This window comes from Ambystoma mexicanum, chromosome 12, assembly GCF_040938575.1.
Source record: "Ambystoma mexicanum isolate Mex_15411 chromosome 12, UKY_AmexF1_1, whole genome shotgun sequence".
NCBI classification, from domain to species: domain Eukaryota; kingdom Metazoa; phylum Chordata; class Amphibia; order Caudata; family Ambystomatidae; genus Ambystoma; species Ambystoma mexicanum.
Genome location: NC_090936.1, coordinates 585127527 through 585149935, shown reverse-complemented (window position 1 = coordinate 585149935; position 22409 = coordinate 585127527). Strand labels below are relative to the sequence as shown.

General features: G+C 52.1%; 1 protein-coding gene across 6 annotated transcripts in view; it reads right to left on the bottom strand.

Annotated features, from left to right (window-relative positions):
- The window catches only part of KDM2A (lysine demethylase 2A), a 1348567-nt gene that overhangs the window by 156388 nt on the left and 1169770 nt on the right, over positions 1-22409 (bottom strand). For all 6 annotated transcript variants that reach the window (XM_069628943.1, XM_069628942.1, XM_069628941.1 and 3 more), the window contains one exon: positions 12569-12658. In XM_069628943.1, the coding sequence (XP_069485044.1) occupies positions 12569-12658 (90 nt within the window). The remainder of the gene's footprint in view (positions 1-12568; positions 12659-22409) is intronic.

The following is a 22409-nucleotide window of genomic DNA, read 5'->3' as shown; positions in this document are numbered from 1 at the left end:
ACTGGTAGTGCCGCCCTTGGACCACGAACCTGAGGAACTGGTGTCTTTTCAGAATGGGGATGTGGAAGTAGGTATCCTCCAAGTCCACCGACGACAGGAAATCGCCCTCCTCCAGCTGTCCCAGCACATGCTGGAGGGTGACCATACGGAACTTCTGTGCCTTGATGTACTTGTTCAGTCGTTGGTCCAGGATGGGGCGCCATCCTCCTGTCTTCTTTTTTACGAGGAAGTACCTTGAGTAAACTCCGGAGCCCCGAAGCCTCTTTGGGACGAGCTCGATGGCACCCTTCTTGAGCATCGCCCTTACTTTTAACAGTAGTTGAGGGACGTGATTTTCCTTCCTGGCCACGGGTGGAACGCGAGGGCACTTCTTCTGAAACTCGAGGGCGTGCCCTTGGGCCAGGGCGTCCAGCACCCAACGGTCGGTGGAGATGGACTCCCACACGCTGACGAATCTCGGCAGCCGGCCTCCCACCGGGGTGCTTCGGCGGGGGCCAGACCCCAGGGTCGGTTCAATCTTGTTTGGAGGCCGCCTTGCCTCCTTGACCTCCTTGTCGACGACGGGCACCACCTGACTTGCCGCGTCCCCTGTAGGCTTCCCGGGACGAAGATCTTGCCGCTTGGCGGTAAGTGGAGGAGCCACTGCCGGATCCCTTGCAGGCACCTTGTCTGCCTCCGGAGCTCCGAAAGGACGGCCGTCGTTGTTGGAGCACTCCCAGTGCCCGGGCAGTCTCTGTGTCGGTCTTGATGGCCTGAAGGGACTCATCAACCGCCTTCCCAAACCGGTTGTTCCCGTCGAAGGGCATGTCCAAAACCTTGGTTTGTACGTCCTGGCGGAAATCCGTGGCCTTGAGCCATCCTCGTCGTCTCAAGCAAACACCGTTGCCCAACTGACGGAAACGGGTGTCGGCGATGTCCGTTGCCACCGTGATGGCGTGGTCCGAAGCAATCTCCCCCTCCTGTAGGATTTCAAGGGCCTCAGCCCTTTTGGCGTCCGGAAGGAAGTCGAACAGAGGGGCGATTTTGAACCACAACTCCCTGTCGTAGCGGGCTACGATAGCCAGGGCGTTGGCCGCCTTAATAGTCGTCGCTGCGGATGAGATGATCCGTCGTCCCATCGTGTCCAACTTCCTGCCCTCGCCGTCCGGCGGGGAAGTTGATGTCGAGGCCGATGCCCCCCCAGCTTTCTTCTTTGCCGCCGCCGAGACGACCGAATCCGGGGTAGGTTGTGCCTGAAGGCACAAGGGGGGCAGCGTCGGGGACCCGGTACTACTTCTCGTACCGGTCCCTCTTTGCCGGCGACGTGGCAGGGTTCTTGAGGAGGGCGAGCCCCTCATCCCAGATGTCATCAAGAAGCGGTACAGCGAGGACAGTCTTCCTTTTAGCCTTGCGCCGTTGGTAAAGGAACCCTTCTTTCTTTTCTTCTGGGCAGAGCTGAAAAAGCTCGGATGCCCTGGAAAACATGGCATGAAAGGATCCAATCTCGTCGGGCGGGGACGCCCGAGCAGGGGGCGACGGGGGACACGTCCCGTCGTCGCCTCCGTCATCTGTAACTGTCGTAGCCGTGTCCGTGCCTGTATCATCCCTGTGGGTAGTAGACCGGGGGGAAGGCAGAGCAGGCCGCAGAGGTGGGAGGGGTGGCGTAATATGCGTCGTCCTCCTCTTATGCGGTGGACTCTCCGAAGGGCCTGGCTCCGGTTCCCCCATCGGGTCTGGCTCAGGTACCTCCGTCGGGGGAAGGGGCAACCTTGTCCTTATCTCCGAGCATAAGGACTGAATCGCTGACAAAATGGCCACCGAGGTGTCCTGGGGCGCCGCAAACGACAGGCGCGAGGGCTCTCGAGGAGCCTTGTCGGCGATACCGTCGCTCTAGTCGTCGCCCTCGTCGGGATCCCTCCCGATGGGCTGGGCCTCTTCCACGACTTCGATGAGCTCTTCTTCAGAGGTCTTGTCCGTATCCACGATGGCCATCAGCCCCTCCCCCACCTTCTCCAACGAGGACTTCGTGGGGGTCTTCTCAATGGGCCTGAAAGACGACTCCCTCCGCGGTGGCAGGGAGACTCTGGGTCCTGAGGGCGCCTCCACTGGTGTAGCCTCCACAGGCTGAGCCAGGGCCGTGGCAACATCCTCAATCGAGGTCTTAGCAGGGTGAATTAAGGCCATCGTCACCTTCTGGACGCCTGGGGCCTTCACCTTGGGGGGAGGGTCCGAGCCTCGCTCCCCCCTCTGCCGGAATCTTCGAGATCGACCGGGGCCTCTCCAGAAGCTTCGCCGGGTTCTCGGACTTCCTCTTACCCGAGCCAGAGCGTTGGCTCGTGGTTGATGGTGCCGGGGAGGATGCGCCCTGCCTGGCAGCCAAGGAGCCCGACCGTTCAGCGCTCCCGGTGCCCGCGGACTCGCGGTGCTTAGCCTTTTGTTGGGCCCCCGTCGCTGGGGCGCCCTCACAGGACTTAGAAGACCGCTCGGACTTCTTTTTCTTCTTCTCGCCTGACAGGCTCTTCCCTTCCAGCCAGTTGGCGAGACCGAGGTGGCAATCCTTCATGGTCCGCTCCGACATGTTCCCACAAAATGCACAGTCCTTCTCCTTGTGCGTCTTGTCCTCATGGAGACAGTAGAGGCATAACAAATGCTCGTCCTCCTTGAAAACATTCTGAAGCTGGCATCCAGGGCAGGTCCTGAACAGCTTCCCGGGCGTCGAGCTTCCTTTTTCCCGGGCCATGTCCGGGGTAGGCTTCGGAACTTCTGGAATCCTCCAAAAGCGTAACTCGACGAAATCTTCACCCTTGAGGGGCGTAGAAAACTCCGAAACGGATCCCCGTTGATCGGATGTAGAACGGTGGAGCTTGAGGCTCTATTTAACCGAAAAGAGAAAAATCTCCTGAAAAAGCGCGAAAACGCAGCAAAAGCTTGAGAGCTACAGCACGAGGACTCCCAACACTTGGACGTGCGGTAAAAATCTGAAGATGGCTGCCGGAGGCGGGGCTTGGGGAGAGGGCAGTCATTGGCTGGGGGCAGTATGACCCAGAGACCAGTGATTGGTTACTACTAAGAAAGATCAGAAACTAAAAACTGATACTGATTTTTTTCTATACCGAGGATTCCCGGCCTGACGACAGGGAATATTCATGAGCATGTGAATCCATGCCAGACCCCATGCTGGAGAAGGTAATAGTTTCTAACCTGTAACTCCATTTCTCCAGCATTGGTATCTTTCATGGATTCACATGCTTAGAATATTCCCCGTCGTCAGACTGGGACCCCTCGGTACACATATATAGCCTTTTCCTATAGGAAAACTTTTTCGTGTCCTATCTACGTCCTTTTGGGGGCCGCATAAGCATGCCCCCTAGGACGTCGCGGTATAAAAGCCCCGCCCCCGCGGCTCCCTTCAGATTTCGGCCCCTCCAAAGTAAAAAGGGTTAAACCTATCAAGGATATACATTGCATCCTGGCGAGGCTGGCGGGCGCATGTGAATCCATGGAAGATACCAATGCTGGAGAAATGGAGTTACAGGTATGAAACTATTCCCTTCTCCAGCATTGGATCTTTCATGGATTCACATGCTTAGAATAGATTGTATAGCAGTAAACTGGAAGACGGCGGTGAGAATGCAATGCAACATACACCCACCAAAAAATACACAATGCATAGGTACACAAGACATAAGTTTACCCATATATCTGTATCTCAATAAGCATACGGTCACCAACAGGTAGAAAAAAACTCTCCACAGTGTAGAGCTTACCTTATTGAAACAGATGGCGCAGAACTGCTCTTCCCATCTGCACCTCGTCCGCATGCTGCCTCGCAAGGCAGTAGTGGCGGGTAAACATGTGGGGCACCGACCATGCCGCAGCCTGGCATATGTCCGTTAGCGGAATTCCTGCCCATAATGCTGCTGAAGAGGACGTTGATCTTGTAGAATGGGCTCTAGGATGCCCTTGCAGCCTTGGAGTGGCAAAACGCAATCGTCGACGAGACCCACCGAGCCAGTCCTTGCTTAGAAATTGCATTTCCTCTCGTCGACGGACCATACGCGATGAACAGTTGTCGAGTAGACCTGAGTTCTTGTGTACGATGTAGGTAAAATTTTAGGGCCCTCTTAACGTCCAAGGTATGAAGAGCTTTTTCCGCTGCCGATGATGGGGTCGCGAAGAAAGTAGGGAGGACAATGGACGAGTGTTTGTGATACACTGTAGGAACTTTCGGAACGAAAGTAGGATTAGTTGTCAGAACCACCTTGTCTTTAAAGAATCTTAGGTATGGAGGGTCTACGACCAACGCTTGCAGTTCCGAGATTCTCCTAGCTGACGTGATAGCAATTATGAACGCCAACTTCCACGATATGAATTTCATGGCTGAAGCGGCCATAGGCTCAAAGGGTGGTTTCATTAAGCCTGCCAGCACTACGTTGAGACTCCATGTTGGTGGAAAACGTTTTACTGGGGGAAAAGTTCGAACTAAACCCCTCATGAAGTGTTTCACTAACCTGTCGCTGAATAAAGGAGACCACCGTCTCTTCCTCGTGAACCTAGAGATGGCCGCCAGGTGCACCTTTATCGATGTGAAAGATAAACCCCCCTCTGCCAAGTGAAGCAGATTAAGGCAGAACTTGCTCTAGAGTCACGTTTAATGGGTGTAGTCCGTGTTGTCCTTGACACCATTCACAGAACCTTCGCCACTTATAGGTGTAAGATTTGTTGGTAGAAGGGGCCCGAGCCGCTTGCAGAATTTTTTGGCAATCCTCCGAAACGTCTAAGGTACCAAATTCCGAAAAGTCAGGAGCCAGGCTGTGAGGTTGAGGCTGTCCGGGTCGTGATGCCACACCGTACCTTTGTCCCGGGACAGTAGGTTCGGGACCCTCGGAAACGCTATTGGTTGTTCCAGCGACAAGTGAAGCAGGTCGGAAAACCACGGTTGCTTCGGCCAGTACGGTGCCACTAGAATTACCCGGCAACTGTACCTGCGTATCCACTGCACCGTCCTCCGTATGAGGGGGAACGGAGGAAAAGCGTAAAGGAACTTGTCCGTCCATGGGAAGGAGAATGCCTCCCCCAGGGAACCCTCCTGAGGCCATCTGCTTGCGAATTGCTTGCATTTCTTGTTTTCCTTCGTTGCGAAGACGTCCAGTGAGGGGTGACCCCATTTCTCGAAAACTTTCATCAGCTGAACTGTTGTCCATTTCCCATTCGTGTATCTGGGCCATCCTTCTGCTGAGGGAATCCGCTTGCGAGTTCCTCACTCCCGGGAGGTGGTGAGCCACGATGGATATCTCGTGCTTTAATGCCCAATGCCCAATGCCATACTTTCTGGGCCTCCATGGAAAGGGTCCTGGATCGCGTCCCCCCTTGTTTTCTCAAATAAAACATGGCCGTCGTATTGTCTGTCCGCACTCGTACTCTCGATCCCTTGATGTGTGGTAGGAACGCCTTCAAGGCCCATCGCACTGCTCTGAGCTCTAACACAATGTGTAGGAGTGACTCCGTTTGAGACCAACGACCTTGCGTTTGAAGAGTGCCCATGTGAGCTCCCCAGCCGGTTAGAGACGCATCCGTGACTATGGTTAGCTGGAACTCCGGCTCCTCTAAGGGTACGCCGTTTTTCAGGTTGTGGAAACTCTGCCACCACTGAAGAGTCCGAAGCAGTTTGTCGTCGTCGATGATTATCTTGTCTGACCACGATCCTTGGGCCTGTGTCCACCGGTCCGCCAGGAACTCCTGAACTGGCCTCATGAATAGGCGACAGTTGGCCACCAGATGGATGCAGGATGCCATTGCCCCTAGGACCTAAACGTATTTTCTCACTGAAAGCTTGGTGTTTCGCCGTAGTCGACCCGCCAGTCGATTGAGTTTTGAGATTCTGTTGAGGGAAGGCTTCACTAGCCCCGACTGGGTTTCGAACTGTGCCCCCAGGAACACCAACGTTCTCGATGGCATCAGCGAGGATTTTTCGAAGTTTATGGCAAATCCCAGCTGTTGTAGAAGCTGCATGGTGGCTTGCAAACATGTGTTGGTCGACGCTGGGGAGGATCCCCTTACCAGCCAGTCGTCGAAATATGGGTATACATGGTGGCCTTGCCTTCTTAGCCAGGCCGCTACTGGGGCCAGGCATTTCGTAAACGTTCTGGGGGAGGTTTTGAGCCCAAAGGGAAGCACCGTGAATTGGTAGTGAGTTTGCCCTATTACAAACCTCAGGAACTTCCTGTGTTTCCGACACATTGGAATATGGAAGTACGCGTCCTGCAAATCCAGGGACGCCAGAAAATCCCCTTCTTGAACGGCTCGGATCACTTCCTGGAGCATGAGCATTTTGAATTTTAGGCTCTTTAAGGACTTGTTGAGATCGCGTAAGTCTAGAATGGGACGCCATTTTCCGTTTGGCTTTTTCATGATGAAGTATCTTGAGTAAACCCCTTGACCTTTCTGTGATGCTGGAACTAATTCTATCACACCTTTTGCTAACATGAGTGTTACCTCTTGTTGCAGTACCCTGAGATGGGAATGAGCGACGAACGCAGGTGGAATGTGCCGAGGGCTGCGCTTGAATTGTAGAGAATGTCCGTTCCTTATTGTGTCCAGCACCCATTGATCTGTCGTTATTCGTTCCCATTCGTCGACATAGGCTGATACTCTTCCCCCCAGAACGGTGTGTTGCTCGTCATTGCTGATCTTTGTTTTGATTCTCTCTCGACGACGGATAGAATGGTCTCTTCCTGGAGGTCTGGAAGTTCCGGCGTCGGTTTGCTGTTTGAGAAGCACGCCTGTATCCCTGGGAGGGGTACACTGACCTACCGAAGGATCTGTCTCCTGACGCAGAGAATCTGGAATTACCTGAAGCCCCTCTAAAGGGACGAAAAGACTTGTAGCTTCGGCCACTCTGGAGGGCACCCAATGAACGTGCCGTGTCAGAGTCCTCTTTCATTCCCTTCAGGGCCTCATCTACCTTCTCTCCAAATAGAAGGTCTCCCTCAAAGGGAATATCTAATACTTTGTATTGTACCTCCGGCCTGAAGTAGGTACACTTAAGCCATGACTGTCGTAACACAACCCCATTATTGACTTGCTTGAAGTCCGATTCAGCGAGGTCCACCGTGATGTTTATTGCGTGATTGGAGGCTTCCTCACCCTCTAGGACTAGTAACATCGCTGCCTTCCTATGCTCTTCCGGAAGATGATCCAGCAACGGAGCCAGCCTGTGCCACATTTCTCTGTCGTATCCGGCTACAATAGCCAGAGAGTTTGCAGCCTTCACTGTAGTTGCTCCCACAGATAGCACTTTTTTGCAAAAGGCATCCTGACGTCTTGCCTCGTTTTCAGGCGGAGTCGTGCACTTGTGCTGGGCCTTCATTTTCCTCGCCGCTGCCGCCGACACCACCGATTCAGGCGTTGGTTGGGAGGATAAGCACTTGGGGGTAGACTCTGGAGCCTTACATTTTTTCTCAAGGCGACCTTTTACCGCCGGTTCCGAAAAGGGGTGACGCATTGTCTGCAAACCCTCCTTCCACACATGATCTAGTATGGGTATTGAAAACACTGACCTTCTCTTACCCATGTGGTCGAAAAGAAAACAGTCCTTTTTCTGTTCTTCCTGGGACAAACCGAATTCCTTACACGCCTTCATCATAGAATGGAATGATGCAATATCATCCGGGGGGGGGGCGGAGGTGGGGGCGGGGGGACGGCTGCGCCGGACTCCTTGGGGTTTCTAACTCCACCTCTGACTCCCAGGCTGGATCCCTGGAGGGGGATGAGGAGATATCCGACATGGCTCCTCTGTCAGACTCCGAATCTGGCAGCTCACCTTCCTCTTGGGGTGCCTGTGGTGCTGAGACTGGCATGCGTAAGTGAGTCGGTGGACGGGACGGGCCCGGCTCGTCGACGGGTGACTGTGGCAGGTTTACCTGAGGTAGTCTCTGGTCCAGCGACTGTACTAAAGACTGAAGCGTGGACAGAATCTCCAACGACAAAACAGATTGAGAAGAGGGGCAGACACCGGAATTCCGGATTCCCTCGTCGACGACTTGTCAACCACTCTTAGCCCGAGGTCTGCCGGGCCAGCTATTCCCCCGCTCTCGTCCTCTCTCGAGGACAGCAACGCTGCCTGTTCCTGCAGTAAAGTATCCGGAGGGATCGGAAACTTCAGGCCTCCAGGCTTCCTGTAGAACCCCCGTCGACAAGGCCACCGTCGCAGTCGTAGTCGGTGGGGCGGTAGATACCACATGCGTCAGTGGTAGGGAGGAGGCTGATGACTGGACCGCCGTCGACGACGGTGGCTTAGCAGGTGGTTTTGGCGGTCCCGCCTTTTCTGCACTTGGCCTGCTTTTACCCGACTCTCGACTCGTGGTCGATCTATGGTGATCGCCCGAGGAGGATTTCGGCCTTTCATGGTCATGCTTTTTTGACGAAGATGACGATTTTCTCGTCGAAGATTCTTTAGCTGAATTACTCTGAGATGACTCTTTCTCCGCCGGTCGAGATTTCTTCGCCGGTGGTTCGGACAATACAGCGCGGTGTGATGTTTTTGACGATTGTGTGGAGCCTACCTCCGAAGGGGGGTATGCCGCCGCTCCATCATTCAACCATGCCACCAGCCGTCGATTTCGGTCTTTGAGGGTCTTTTGAGAAAACCCTTTGCATATGTCACAGTTATCAGCCGAATGATGCGGGTGGAGACAGTATATACAATCCATTTGTCCATCCCCCTCGTAAACTTTTTTCAAGCCGCACGTCGCGCACGGACAGAACAGTGCCTTTCCCGACATGAAGGAAATTCACCTAACTCCAACTTCAAGTACACAACCTTGTACAAAATAGTAAGACGACGCGAGGAGATCCCACTACTTTGGAGACGGTTGAAATCTGAAGGGAGCCGCGGGGGCCGGGCTTTTATACCGCAACGTCCTACGGGGCATGCGTATGCGGCCCCCAAAAGGACGTAGATAGGACACAAAAGTGTCAGAAGTTTTCCTATAGGAAAAGGCTATATATATATGTGTACCGAGGGGTCCCAGTCTGACGACGGGGAATATTCTAAGCATGTGAATCCATGAAAGATCCAATGCTGGAGAAAGTGGGTTACCTAATACCAAGCAGGTAAGTAGTGTGTGCGAGTGCCCAGAACACTGCCCGTAGCTCCAGGACATTGATGTGGAGAGCCTTCTCCTCCGGCAGCCACAGGCCTCTGGCATGCACACGACCGGTGTGGGCCCTCCAGGGAAACATCCGTGGTGACCGTCTCCTGGTATGGGGGTTTTTGCACCCCTGTGCCCCTGGCGATGTTTGGAATGCACACCCCACAGCCTTATCGCCCGACAGAACTCCTTGTTGAGAGGGATGCCTGCCTTGAATTGGTAGCATCTTCCCTGCACCACGAAGTGCAGGAACCTCCGAAGCTTGTGGATGGGGGCGTGGAAATGAGCGTCTTGCAGGTCCAGCGACATCAAGAATCTCCTTCCTCCAGTTGGCCGAGCACATGCTGTACGTGACCATCCTGAATTTTTGGGACTTCAGGTAATTGTTGAGACGCTGCAGGTCTAGCAAGAATGGGCCTACAGCCCTCAGTCTTTTTTACCAACAAGTATCTGGAGTAGACTCCGGAGCCCCAGAGTAGTCTAGGAACCAGCTCTAGCGCCCCTTTTCTTAGTATGGCCCGTACTTCCTGTAGGAGCGGAGGGATGTGCTGCTCCTGCTGGGCCACCAGTGGGATCCGCGGACACTTCTGCTGAAACTCAGGGTATGTCCCTAGGCGAGAGCATTCAGCACACATCGGTCGGTGGAGATCTTCCACTCGCTGACGAAGCCCGCCAGTCGGCCATCCCACTGGGGTGCATGGGTGTGGGCCCCGACATCCTGGCCGGTTGATACCTGCTTCAGCGCCTGCGTTCCACCTTTGGGGCAACGACAGTGCTGGCCACCTCCACCGAAAGCCTTGGAACTCCTCTGTAGGCTTCCTGGGTTGTGGAACCGGAGGGTTGGTGGTACGATGAGGACCCTCTGCCCAAACCCTTTGACGATCTGCTGGACTGCCTGCCGGAGGCTCGAAAAGAAGAACAGTGTTGCCGAAGTGTGCCCAGGCCACGAGCATTCTGTGTCAGTCTTAATGGCCTTCAAAGACTAGACTGCCTTCCCAAAGAGGTTGTCCCCCGTCGAAGGGCATGTCCTGCACCCTCGTCTGGACCTCCTGGCGGAAATTGGTGGCTTTCAGCAAAACACGACGACGGAGGCAGACAACGTTCCCCATCTGCCAGAAGCCCTGAAAAGCGATGTCCAGGGCCACAGTGATGGCAGGGTCCAATTCCACTTCTCCCTGGAGGATGGAGATCCCCTCCCCCTGCTTGTCAATGGGCAGAAAGTCCAGAATCGGGGCAATCCTGAGGGGTCGGGTTTGGGCTTACTGATGGCATCCTCTTTTCTGCTGTCTTCTCCAGCACCCTTGCCGAAGCCTGCCGCAGATGGGGCAACCTTGACTGGGTCACCCCTTTTGGTCTCCGTGAGAGCGGCCGCCAACCATCTCGATAGTCGACTTCTCTTGGGCCGCCTGGGCCTTCTTGGGCAGGTCAGCCTTTTCTTACACCCTTGGCTTCTCTGGCTTCTCCCGCAGCTTAGCCTGGTTGGCTGATTTCCTCTTTGAGGAGGAGCTGGATCGATGACTGGAGATGGAGGCAGATGGTGAAGATGAGCTCACCCTGCTCATCGCGGGACCTGCTTGCGCTGCGACCCAGACGGACACAGAACTTGCACTGCTTGGCCTTGTCTTGGGCTCCCACAGATGGGGCGCCCTCAAAGGACTTGGAAGCCTGCTCATTGGAACGGCTGTTCCTGGGTGAGGTATGCCCCGGCTTGGAGCATGGGGTGGAGGACTTGGCTCTGAGCCACACCACCAGTCTACTGTGACGATCCTTCATGGTTCGCATGGAGAACCCGAGGCAGATTTCAAAATCCGCTTCCCTGTGGTCCGGATGGAGACAGTAGAGGCACTGAAGGTGTTTGTCCTCTACAAACATGTTCCACAGTCCGCAGCTGGAGCAGAGCTTGAAAAGGGAGCTACCCTCTTTCCTCTCTTCCGACATGGTCTGGAGTAGGCCCATTGGCCTTCTGGAATCTTTGATGAAACTTCGATGATTCTTGCCCTTGAGGGGCACTGAAATTCACTGACAAATGGATCCCCGCTTATCGGCCGTTGGAGAGAAAGAGCACACAGGCTATGTTTGACAAAAAAGGATTTTTGATCAAAAAAGCGATAGATGTAGAATAGCTATGACCCAGAGTACAGTGATTGGTATAGAGGATAAAGACAGTTTGTAAGTGAAAGTGAAACATTTTTCTTTTACCGAGGATTCCCGGCCTGACCGAGAATATTCATGAGCATGTGAATCCAATGCAGATCCCATGCTGGAGAACTAAAGAAATTAATATGCAATCAGTCTCAATTTCAGGAAGGGTGCAGTATCACCAGTTACCAAATGAGAAACCGCTGAATGAATGCACTTTTCTCTTTCTCGTGTGGACAGTAGCGAATGCTTTCAAAGAACTGGGTACCATCTTACCCCGCTTAATAATTAACTGTACTGATGTGAAAGCTGCCCTTTCCTCCAATCTCTTTCGAGGGCTGCAACCAAAACCTAAAATGCAGGGCCTAATGCTTCCATACACTGACTGGTTCAGTCATAGGACAATTTATGTTTGCGGCACAGACATTTGGGTATTGGTTCAGGTGCTCCAAAATTTCAGTAGAGTGGCAAAGGACAAATCACTATGCTCATATAACATTGAGCATGGTGGCAGAAGAGCTGCCTTTTATATTAACTATTGTGGGTTAAGGACAAAATGCACAGGCTCTAAGTGTGTGTTAATTTACTTCAATCTACTACAGGCGAATTGCAGACATCATTGAATAATGACTTAAGACTGGAGACAGATTAAGCATCTGCTGCTCATATTGATTGATCCCCATGAAACTGTAACACAGTCACTAGCCTGCAACAGCGCCTCAATGACTTTGGGCTGCAGCGCTTTACAAATTCAAAAATAAAATAAAATATTGCACAATCCTTAAAACAAGGTGCAAGGTAGACCAGCAGAATCTTAAAGGAAAAAATTAGATATAAAGAGAGGCAATGCATTCTCAATTTAAAAAAATAATTAAGGGCTTCATTCAGTACAGATGTGGTTACTATCTATACCTCTTGCAATCATCACTGACTAAAATAGGCAGGCAATGTATGGAGTCAGGATGGACTTGTTAAAGCAGTCTATGTGCACAGAGGCCCTTGGTACTAAGGTTTTAAAGTAGCTAAAGCCAGTTTACAGTAGTCTTATGTTTTGTAGTTCTGAAGCTGGAAATGCAAAGGCTGGGCCTTGAAAGCCATCGTAAAATGGAAAGGGGGATAGAGATTTAGACCAGATTTAAAAAAGTTACAGGGAGACGAACATAACAAATACAGACATCAGGGAAAAGAAGAAAGGCAAGATGGGAGTAAAGAGGTACTTGGAGGGGGACTCTAAAGGGGAGAGAGCGTTACGAAAAGACAGAGGGAGGGTGGAGGGGAAGAAAAGGTATGTTTCTTACCGTGAGTTTCTCAGACTTCCTCTCCTCGTTGCACTTGGGACACTCCCAACAATTGGGCAACTCCTCATTCAGGATTCCTTCCCCATCCATCTGCGAGTGGAGAAATAAACCAACAATGAACATGGGGAGATCAGAAACCATTTAGTTCTATAATGCCCATGTGCGAAATCTTTTCCTCAGTTGTGTGTTCAGGCTGTGACTAAGATTTGCCCAAAACTGGGTAAGAGTTTCCCCCTCAAGTCCCCCACTCACATCTTGTGTTCAACGTTATGGTGCAGTCAATAGAAAACTCAGAAGGGAGTGGAGCATGATGTAAAAGGTATGCAATTAAACACTTATCAAACATGTCTTTTTTGAGTTAATTTCTTCTGCACATATTCTACTGCCTTTTCTCCCGAAAATATTGAGCAAATAAAAGCTGCATGCACATTTTATGCGCTTTCGGCAAGGGAAAAATCGACTGAAGCCCATAGTGTCGAACAAGAGCAGGCGGGCGGGCCCCCCGCTTCCTTGATCAACATTATGGTTTGGGGGTTGCACATGTGTCCCCTGCTTCCATGAGAATGAAAGCGGGGGGACAATAAAGTAAATGAAAAAACAGCTCTGACCCAGTTAAGTGGGAGGGAGCTGACGTCGTAGGGATAGAGGGGATTTGCAGGCACACAGATGTGTACCGCCGAAAAGATAAGTAGGGGGCAAGGGGTAGAGGGATGCGGGATAAGAAACAAGTTACTTACCTGTAACTATTGTTCTACAGCATGGGTCTGGCATGGATTCACATGCTCATGCATATTCCCAGCCATCAGGCTGGGAATCCTCAATGAAAGAAAAAACAGTTTCACTTTCACACTATTTCTCTTCTAAACCAATCACTGTACTCCAGGTCACACGGCCCCAGGCTAATGACTGGCCTCTCCTTAAGCCCCTCCTCTGGCAGCCATCTTCAGATTTGGTAAGCATGTAAAGTGGCAGGACCAAGAAGAGCTGCAGAGGGGTAGGAGGGAGGGTTTGCATGTGAATCAATGCCAGACCCATGCTGGAGAACTATCGTTACTGGTAAGTAACTTGTTCCTTCTCCAGCATGGACTCTGGCATGGATTCACATGCTCATGAATAAAGAACCATGGGAGGTGGCAAGGCTCAAGAGATGCAACACTTCTGCCTCTGGAACAGACTCGCCTCAAAGGAATAGGTTGCGCAGCACTGCTTGGCTGGCGACTCTGGAATCCCTGTCAATGCAGCAGAACCTTGTGAAGGTGTGCGTAGAGCTACACATAGCAGCCCTGTAGATGTCCAACAGGGGCACACCAGACAGGAATGCCGTCCCAGCAATCGCTCTGGTGGAATGGCCTCCGACGGCCGTGCAGCGGTCAGTTTGCCAACAATGAAAGTGTAGATACAGCAGGAGAGGCACCTTGAGATGGAAGCATTGGACAAGGCCTTTCCATGGTTCACAGGATCCAAACTTCACGAACAATTGAGGCGTTTTCCGAAAACACTTCATGCGAGCTACGTAGAATTTCAAAGCACGAGCAACGTCCAGCGAGTGCAAGGCCCTTTCAGCCGGGGACTAATGCTTCGGCAAAAACACAGGTATCGCCAAAGGCTCGTTGAGGTGGAATTCCGACTGAACCTTTGGCACAAAGGAGGGGTGCATACATAGCACCGCCCTCGATTCGTGCAAAGTCAGATATGGCTGTTTTGCGGGACAGGGCCTGGATCCCACCAACCTTCCTGGCCGAGGTGATGGCCTCAAAGAAAGCTGTTTTCCATGACAGGAACTTGAGAGGGGCCCGATGCATAGGCTCGAAGATGGCTCCCATGAGCCTCATATGCACCATGATGAGCAGGAGCCTTCACCGGCAGAAAAGATTGAAACAGTCCTTTGAGGAACTCCTTGACAAGATGGTGGGATCATCTTGGGGACCTGGTGTAGCAGGAGATCACCGCCAGATGCACCTTGATAGAGGCGTGCGCCAGCCCCGCCTTGGCCAAGGACAAGTATAACCAGGTTATTCACCGTAGTGACCACCTTACTCCTAGTCCATAGTCCCCTTTCCTCCATACTTATGTGACATTCCTCCGTCCTGTGGGACGGGACCGGAGCACTTTGTAAAAGCATCCAAAATTTTGCAAAAATGTAAGTCCTTCCTCTCTTTCTACGCGGGGTACGGCACACGGCCAAAACCCTGCACATCTTAGCTGCGCCCCGCGCATCGCCCATCAGTCCCTCTCCTTCGCCAGGTCAGAGACCTTTCAGCAATAACAGAGGAACCTTATTAGAGGGGGCGGCAGGCGGGCATATGGAGGAAAGGGGACTATGGACTAGGAGTAAGGTGGTCACTATGGTGAGTAACCTGGTTATACTCCTGCGTCCCGTCCCCTTTCCTCTGTACTTATGGGAGATTCGCTAGCACTCATTACAGGAACTACGGGTGGATGGAAAAAACCCTATTGAACCAGGTTCTTCAGCACAGCCTGGCCAAATTGAGCATCAGATCTGGAGCTCAAGTCTAGACAATGTTTCCAAAAAGCCGATGGGGAGGCCCAAGTAGCTGCTTTTGCGATGGTCTCCCAGGGGACATTTTTGAAAGGCAACTGTGGCTGTCTTGCCCCGCACCAGGAGGCTGCAGTCCTTGGACAGTAAGACTCGGTAAAACAGCCAGCAATCCATCTGGAGATAGTAGCCTTAGAGGCCTGTTTACCTTGTGGATTATCAAAGGTCACCAACAGTTGAGGAGAGCTCCTAAATTCAGATGTTCTGTCTAGATAGAACTTAAGATCCCTTCTCCCATCCAAAAAACGCAGAACCCTTTCCGCTTCTGAAGCAGGGTTCGGAAAGAAGACCGGTAGGGAGATTGACTGATTCAGATGGAAATCAGAGACCACCTTCGGCAGGAAAGAAGGATTTTTCCGTAGGACCAACTTATCCTTGTGAAAAACCAAGAAGGGATGCTCCACCGACAAAGCTTGGAGTTCACTCACACGTCTTGCTGAAGTAATGGCAACCAAAAAGGACACCTTCCAGGAAAGGTGCTTGAGGTCCACTGTGTCCAATGGTTCGAAAGGTTTATGGCACTACGCCATAAGGACTACATTCAGATCCCACGCCGGGTGCAGTTTGCGAACCGGGGGATAAAGGCGCGTTAAACCTGCGAAATGTCTCCTAATCACTGGATTAGACAGAGTAAGAGCATTGATACGTGGATAGGTAGGCAGATACCGCCAAAAGATAAGTTCTGCATGACAGAACGTGAATGCCCGACTCGGCTAGGTGAGATACCAAAGACAGCACAGAGTCAAACGTAGCCGCCCTTGGGTCCAGCTGTTTGTCTAAGCACCAATGACAGAACCTAAGCCATTTGCTTCTATACTGAGACCTTGTCGAGGGTGTCCTGGCTGCCTTAATAATGCGCATGTTATCGGCAGACAGGTTGAGTTGTTCTAAGGCCCTGAACTCGGGCATCATGCCGCCAAGCTGAAAGATTGTGGGGAGGGATGCCACAGCTGTTGATCCCCCCCCCGCCCCCTGGTGAAGCAGATCAGGACTCACCGGTAGCCTGATCGGTGAACACACAGACAAGTGTTGAAGTTCTGAGAACCAGAACCTGGCCGGCCACCACGGGCTATGAGCAGAAGCGAACAGTTCACTGTGTTCTTCAGCTTGCAAATCGTCCGATGAATCAGAGGCAGATGCGGGAAAGCATAGACCCTCATGTTGTGCCAAGGAATCTCGAGAGCATCCCCCAGAGAGGAGGCTCCCAGACCATTTCTGGAGGCATACAGAGGAAGTTTCTTATTTGTCGACATTGCGAAGAGGTCCACTTCTGGAGGGCCCCAACGAAGGAAAATCCATGAGAGGATCTCCGCCTTCAGTTCCCACTCGTAGCTAACCATTGTCCGCCGTCTGCCGTGACATTCAGCTGGCCCGGGATGTGTACTGCTACCAGCCAGACACCATGCCGAACCGTCCACTCCCATATCTGGATGGACAGGTCCACAAGAGGGGGAGACTTGGTGCCCCCTGGCTTGTTGATGTAATACATTGACACCATGTTGTCCGTGCGGATACGGACCACCTTGTTGGCAATGACCGGTCTGAACGCCTTGAGCGCTCGGAAAATCGCCAGAAGCTCCAGATGATTTATGTGAAGGAACATTTCTTGAGGCGACCAAAGATCCGAGGCCTGAAGAAGATCCAACGTCGCACCCCACCCCAGAAGTGAGGAGTTTGTCGTGACCGTTACCATCGGGGCTGGGTCCTGAAAACCCGCACCCACCGACAGGTTGCTGAGAGACGACCACCACTCCAGGTCTGCCCTCATGGAAGCCAGAATCAATATCCGGATCCACAACCTGACGCCAAGAACTCTTAAGAGCCATCCGAGTCTGCCTCATTTTGAGGCGAGCGAGGGGTGGAGCCAAACACACGAGGCCATGAGGCCCAGAAGCCTCTGGAACCACCAGGCCGACATGCTCTCCGACTGCACAAACATCTGGCACGTGGCCAACAGATCCGCCATTCTGTCCCCGGTCAGGTAAACTCTGCAGTCAATCGTATTCCAGCGAAAACCCAGGAAAATCAAGTCCTGAGAGACTTGCATGGAAGATTTCCGCCAGTTCACTGACAGCCTGAGATGGAACAGGAGCTGGAGGATAGACTGAAGATTGCACGTGGCTATCAACGGGCAAGGGCTGCGTAAGAGCAAATCGCCCAAATACGGATACACATGGATACCCTGCAGACGAAGATAGGCCGCTATAACAGACATCTTCGCAAAGACACGCGGTGCCGAGCTGAGGCCAAAAGGAAGCACTCGGAAATGGAAGTGCTCTTCTCCCAAAGAGAAACAGAGATATCTCCTGTGTGGATTCCAGATCAGTATATGCATGTACGCATCCTGAAGGTCCACCACGCTGAGCCAATCGCCCATCTTCAAAGAGGACCTTATCTGGCCAGGCGTGATCATCTTGAATTTCTCTTGGGGTAGGAAAAGATTGAACTGGGAAAGGTCTAGGATGGTGCGCAGGCCAGCCTGGTTGGGTTTGGGCACGTAAACAGTCGGGAGTAGAAGCCATCCCCTCGCTCCACTAGGGGAACGGGTTCCACTGCTCTGAGGTCCAGCAACTTCTGAACCTCGGCTTTGAGGGAGGGCGGCCCTGACTGCTGGAAAGGAGGGTTGAAGGGTGGGTTATGGGTAAGCGGAAGCCCGCCCGAGCGACTGACAAGACCCACCGGTCCTTGGTGATAGTCTACCATGCCTCCCAATGAGATGCAATGCGTCCTCCCACCGGGGTCTCGTGCGAGCGCGGAGAACCCTCATTTGGCAGGCTTTTCGGTGGGGTTACCACCTGAACCTGAGGAGCGGGACAAAAACCAAGTCCATTGCTGCCTCTGGCGGGAATTACCCAAAGGGGTATCCACTCTGTTGGATTTCCGATCTAGAAACCCCCTGAAACCAGAAGAGGGCCGGCTTTGCGACAACAGTCTCTGGGTCCTAAAAGGAGTTTTAACCAGGACGGACAAGGACTTCGCTGTCTGGGTGCTGTCCTTTGTTTTGGTCAGCTCCACATCTGTTGAATGAAAAAGCTCCTTACCGTCAAACGGCAGGTCCAACACCTTGTCCTGCACCTCCTTTGAGAACTTGGTGGCATGCAACCAAGCCTGCTGGGAGTTATCAACTCCCAACATAAGGCCCCGAGCCGAAGTGTCAAGGTGATGAGCCGCGGCCTCCAGCAGATCCTGGGCCAAGACCCTGGTCTATGCCCCATCACCCATTTTCCCTTCCTAGGTAGGGTCGAGAAAGCGGTAGCCACACAACTGCAGCAACATTTCCAGAAAAGGACGCTGAGAAAGAGAACAAGAGACGCGAACACACAACACCGATAGAACTCACAAGAAGCAGCCCCATTGGAAGGAAACATTCCTAAAACAGCCACAACCGGAACAAACTCGACAAGAGAAGAACTAGTTACTCTTACCTTGTAACGTTCTTTCGATGGGATGTTCCTCCGACGTATTCCTTATCTTAGATAGAAATCCTTCAGCTTTGCTGGCCTCGGAAAATTTTTTCGCCAGAGGGCGCTGCGCGTCGATGATCGCCGAGTCGATGACCCTCGACGGCCTCCGTGCCGACGTCGACGTCATCCTGCCTATAAAGGCCGCGCGCAGCGTCCGTTGCTCAGTTCCGTTTTGTAGTCCCCAGTAATGTTTTTGGATTAGACTAATCACCTTGAAGGAGCATAGGCTGCAAACCCACAGGAAGTCATACTGCGGGGATGGATGGGAGGGTCGATAAGGAATACGTCGGAGGAACATCCCATCGAAAGAACGTTACAAGGTAAGAGTAACTAGTTCTTCGAAGGGATTGTGTCCTCCGACGTATTCCTTATCTTAGATAGACTCCCATAGCAGTGGTATTGTGACTGGAGGCGGGAGTAATAAAAGTTATGTTACCCTTCCAGAATGGACAGAGTGTAACACAGCCTTGCCGAATCTAGTTTCTTGACTAGAGGAGGAATCCAGGCTATAGAATTTGGTAAATGTATGTGCGGACGACCATGTGGCAGCCGCACATATATCTCGAATTGGCACCCCTCTTTGAAGGGCTGAGGATGTTGCGATACCCCTGGTAGAATGAGCCCTTAGATTTTGAGGAGGCTCCTTTCCTGCCAATTTGTAGCACTCCAGAATGGCTAAAATAATCCATCTGGAGATGGTTTGTTTTGTTATTGGAAGGCCCAACTTATGTCCTGCATAACCTACAAAGAGTTGGTCTGCTTGTCTGATCTTAGCCAATCTGCTGATATAGAAGCTCAAGGCTCGCTTAGGGTCCAGCCTGTGCAGTCTCTCTTCCTCCTTCCCCGGATGAGGAGGAGGGTAGAAAGAAGGTAATATAATCTTCTGAGTGATGTGAAACTCCGAGACTACCTTCGGGAGGAAGTTAGGCTTCACCTGAAGAACAACTTTGTCCTTGTAAAAGATTGTATGTGGAGGTTTACACGATAAGGCTTGCAACTCGCTAACCCTTCTAGCAGATGTCAATGCTATTAGCAAAACAGTTTTGAGGGTGAGAAGCTTCAATGAACAAGAGTGTAGTGGTTCAAAAGGGGCACCCTTTAGGAAGTTTAAAATTAGGTTTAAATCCCATAAGGGAACTTGAAAAGGTTTCGGGGGATAAACATTAGTTAATCCTTTTAGGTATTGTATTACCAATGGAATTTTGAAGTATGAAGGCTCCTCTGCAGTGCGCTTAAAGATTGATAGCGCTGCGAGATAGCCCTTAATTGTGCCAACCTGTAGGCCTGAATTAGCCAGGTAAAGTAAGAATGACAACACCATAGGTGTACCACAAGAAAAGGGTTCAATATTCTTTTCTCTGCACCAGCTGCAAAATTTGTTCCAACGGCAGCGGTATAGAGTTTTAGTTGCCGGCCTTCTGGCCGAAAGCAACACCTCCATAACATCATCCGGAAGGTCCCAATCCTTGTACCTCAACCTTTCAGACACCAAGCGTGAAGGTTGAGGGTCTTGATGGCTGGATGGAGAACCTGACCTTCCTTCTGCGAGAGAAGATCCTCTCTGTATGGCAGTCGAATTGGAGGGCAGATGGACATGTCTAGAAGGTCCGGGTACCACGTTCTCCTGGCCCAATCCGGGGCAATTAGGATCATGGTCTTCCGAAACCTTCTCAACCTCCTGATCATTTGAGGAATGACAGGGACCGGAGGGAACGCGTACAGAAGTGGGAACTCCCAGTCCACTACGAACGCATCTCCTAGAGCTCCTCTCGGGGGAAATTCCCTTGAGCAAAATCTGTCGCACTTCCTGTTGATACTGGTGGCGAACAGATCCACTTGAGGGGTTCCCCAAAGGGCGAAGATCTCTTGAAGGACTTCCTGAGCTATCTCCCACTCGTGAGAGACTGTGCTCTGCCTGCTCAGAGCGTCCGCTGTCAAGTTCTTCTCTCCGGCTAGGTGAATTGCCGATAGAGAGATTCCTTCCTGAATTGCCCAAAACCAGAGCTGCATCGCCTCTCTGCACAGTGGTAGTGAGCCTACGCCTCCTCTTTTGTTGAGGTAGTGCATGGCCACTGTATTGTCCGTCATTATTAGGACGTTTCTTCCCCGTACAGACGGCAGAAAAGCCTTCAGCGCTAGTCTGATGGCTCTCAGCTCCAACAGGTTGATATGTAGTCTGGACTCCGATGGAGACCAACGACCGCTGATGGTCAAGTCGTTGGCGTGAGCTCCCCACCCCGTGAGTGAGGCATCCGTGACTACTGTTATCTCCGGCCATGGTTGCCAAAACATTTCTCCTTTCAGGATGTTCTCCCGACAGGCCCACCACTGAAGGTCTCGGGCTACTTTGACCGGGATCCGAAGGAGATCTGTCATCCTTCCTGAGAACTGTGACCACTGAGTTCTCAGTGCCCACTGGAGGGATCTCATTCTCAGGCGAGCCTCCGGCACGAGGAATATGCAGGATGCCATGAGGCCTAGCAACCTCAGAAAGTCGTAGGCTGGGAGATATTGGGCATTCTGAAATCTGATGACCATCTGCAGAATATCTCGAGCCCTCACCTCTGGTGGCAAGGCTTTTCCCAGGGAAGTGTCCAGGACTGCTCCAATGAATTGGAGTCTCTGTGATGGTATCATCTGTGACTTCTTTAAATTGAGGGAGAAGCCCAGCTTGTGAAGGAAGTGGCAAACATAATCTAGTTGTCTCTGAGCCTGTTCCGAAGATACAGCTCTGATCAACCAATCGTCCAGGTAAGGGTAGACATGAATCCCTTCCCTCCTTAGACTTGCAGCCACAACCGACATTAGCTTGGTAAAGACCCTCGGGGCGGAGGTTAGCCCAAATGGCAGAACTCGAAATTGATAATGAGAGCTGCCAATTGCGAACCTCAGGTATCTCCTGTGCCTGGGATGGATCGGCACATGGAAATAAGCGTCCTGGAGGTCTAGAGATACCAACCAGTCCTGAAGCTGGAGGGCCTGAAGGATCTGAGAGAGAGTCACCATCTTGAACTTGTCCTTTCGGAGGAATTTGTTCAATTCCCGTAAGTCTAAGATGGGTCTCAGTCCTCCGTCCTTCTTCGGTATTATGAAGTAGGGGGAGTACCAACCCTTGTTCCTTTCCGCTACAGGTACCAGTTCTATGGCACCTTTCTCTAGCAGGTCTAAAACCTCCTGCAAGAGGAGCGGATCTGGAAGCTTCAAAGGGTTGTTCCCCGGTGGATGACTCTGAGGGATATGTAGGAAGGGCAGGCAGTAACCTTGGGCTACTGTCTCCAGAGCCCAAGCATCTGACGTAATAGCCTGCCATTCCGTCAGATGGTGAGTTAACCTGCCCCCTACTGGTGTTCTGTGAGGGGAGACCTCAGAGTGGTTTTGAAGCGGCTGATGCAGTTGCCGAAGGTAAAGTGGCTCCTGCTCCTGCGGGTGCGGCTTTCTTTCCCCTACCCCGTCCACCACGGGTAAATCTTCCTTGGCCTCTTTGAGCCGGTCGTCCCCTGCCCCTTCCATATGAGGAATAGTAACGAAAGGACCGTCCTCTCCACGATGATCCCGAAGGACGAAAGGTATTCTGACGGATAGCAGCTCCCAATGACTTGGCTGCTGCCTTGGACGTTTGCAGTTTCTCCAAACTGTCATCCGCCTTCTTTCCAAAGAGGGTAGAACCGTCAAAGGGCATATTCAAAAGCCTGGTCTGCACGTCAGAGGCAAAACCAGACTTCCTCAACCACGCATGCCTGCGGATTGTGGTACTTGCCGCCATGGCCCTGCTGATACTGTCAGCAGAATCTAGGCCAGTTTGTAGGGTCTCGCACATCGC